The following is a 1,551-nucleotide window of genomic DNA, read 5'->3' as shown; positions in this document are numbered from 1 at the left end:
ATACTCTTGGTAGTATGCATAGCATAAAACTGACAGTGCATAATAAGTCAGTTTAATTTGCTTACTGGTGGTCCTATGGCCAGTGAAACTGGTCTAAGTTTCTGTCTGAGCTCGTTCAGATTGATACCACCTAGCCCTGGCATTGCTGTCATAGACCTTGCCTTCTCAGCTATTGTGTAGAGTATCAAAATAAGATGTATGCATGGAGGCTAGGATTCTCCTACCTGGTTTAGGTTTTATACTAGAAAAAGCAGGAGAAGAATCTTTTTCCTCAGCCTCTTCAATTAGCTGAACAAAATTAGATGGGAACACACCTTCTTTCCCATCAAGCTTCCCTCTCCACCATCCTTCCTCCTCCTCCCCCAGTACTTCTACAGTGCTCCCGAGTGGCAGGCTCAGTTCATCAGGGTTCTCTGCTGTGTAACTGTATGCAACCTTAGCTCTTCGCTTACAAATGTTGCCTGCCAATTCAGCTATATAAAATAATTATTATAATCTCAATAGCATTGTCCAAATATCTGAAAAGAAAACTAGCATAATTTTCAATGTTCCTTACTCCCTGCTTTCGGATTCAGCTTCACAAAATTCTCGGGAAATACCCCTTTAATGCCATTGAGTGTTCCCTCACACCAACCGTCCTCTATCTAAAAACAAGATCATAGACATTAGACTATAGGCCCATCCTGTGGTCAATAGGCATGATCACTAATTGTACCTAATATGCCACTTATAGTGAATGGCAAGAGATAATGACAATGCATGTGCTAAATCCTGAGAGAAGAAAGATTATTAAAAGCTGCAAAAAAACTCCAGCTATGTTGTATGAGCTAGATATTGACAAGGCTGCACCTAGCAATTGTGTGTATACTTCACTATAGTTCTATATTTCACTTCTTATCCACTCTTGCTGCATACTCATTACTTGTTTGCAATGTAATCTCTAGTACAGATTGCTATATCTACATTAGCCGGCTGACATTTCAGCCTCAACCACCCACTTTGCTGCAGTATTTATTCTCACCTAAGGAGGTCTATACAGACCTTAAATAATGGGTGGAGCTTAGATCAAAGGCTTCAACCATAGATATTATAGACTACGTAACCGGGATTGGAAACTAGGTCACGTGATCTATTCAAACCAGTACAAACCGGCTGACACAGGGTCCGTGATTGGATTTTGGTGGGTGTGGTCAAAAAATGGCTACTCATCGACGACATTCAGAGGAAGACTGTATTTAAACCAATGTTGATTTTTTGTTATTTTAATAATATTTCAATACTTTAGTGTTTGTGTAACATGACTATTATGAAAAAAATAATGATACCATTGTTATTTTGCAAATATACTGTGATATTGTTCAAATTTCTGTTACTTGCAAATTTTCAAAACTTTTTGTACCTGTTGCTCCATTACACGGGTAAAAATAGACTAACAAGATCATTGGAAATGTTGCCACAATCATTGTGCATGGAACTGTCATAGTTTCATTTACTGATTTGCTATGTCAGAGGAGTAATATCTAAAATACTGTTTCTGCGAACAGTCCACTG

General features: G+C 38.4%; 2 protein-coding genes across 3 annotated transcripts in view; one reads left to right on the top strand and one right to left on the bottom strand.

The window, feature by feature from the left end:
* Positions 1-1,551, top strand: part of LOC105313113 (pleckstrin homology domain-containing family H member 1-like) — a 35,763-nt gene that overhangs the window by 28,497 nt on the left and 5,715 nt on the right. The gene's annotated exons all lie outside the window — the stretch shown is intronic.
* LOC100640165 (SH3 domain-containing kinase-binding protein 1-like) overlaps positions 22-1,551 on the bottom strand; it is a 6,183-nt gene continuing 4,653 nt past the window's right edge. For both annotated transcript variants that reach the window (XM_019997786.1, XM_019997787.1), the window contains 3 exons: positions 557-644; positions 225-473; positions 22-169 (listed from right to left, as the gene is read on the bottom strand). In XM_019997786.1, the coding sequence (XP_019853345.1) occupies positions 48-169; positions 225-473; positions 557-644 (459 nt within the window). In that variant the 3' untranslated portion in view covers positions 22-47. The remainder of the gene's footprint in view (positions 170-224; positions 474-556; positions 645-1,551) is intronic.

Source organism: Amphimedon queenslandica, unplaced genomic scaffold, assembly GCF_000090795.2.
Source record: "Amphimedon queenslandica unplaced genomic scaffold, v1.1 AMPQUscaffold_13353, whole genome shotgun sequence".
Classification (NCBI taxonomy): domain Eukaryota; kingdom Metazoa; phylum Porifera; class Demospongiae; order Haplosclerida; family Niphatidae; genus Amphimedon; species Amphimedon queenslandica.
This window is presented reverse-complemented; position numbering and strand designations above follow the sequence as displayed.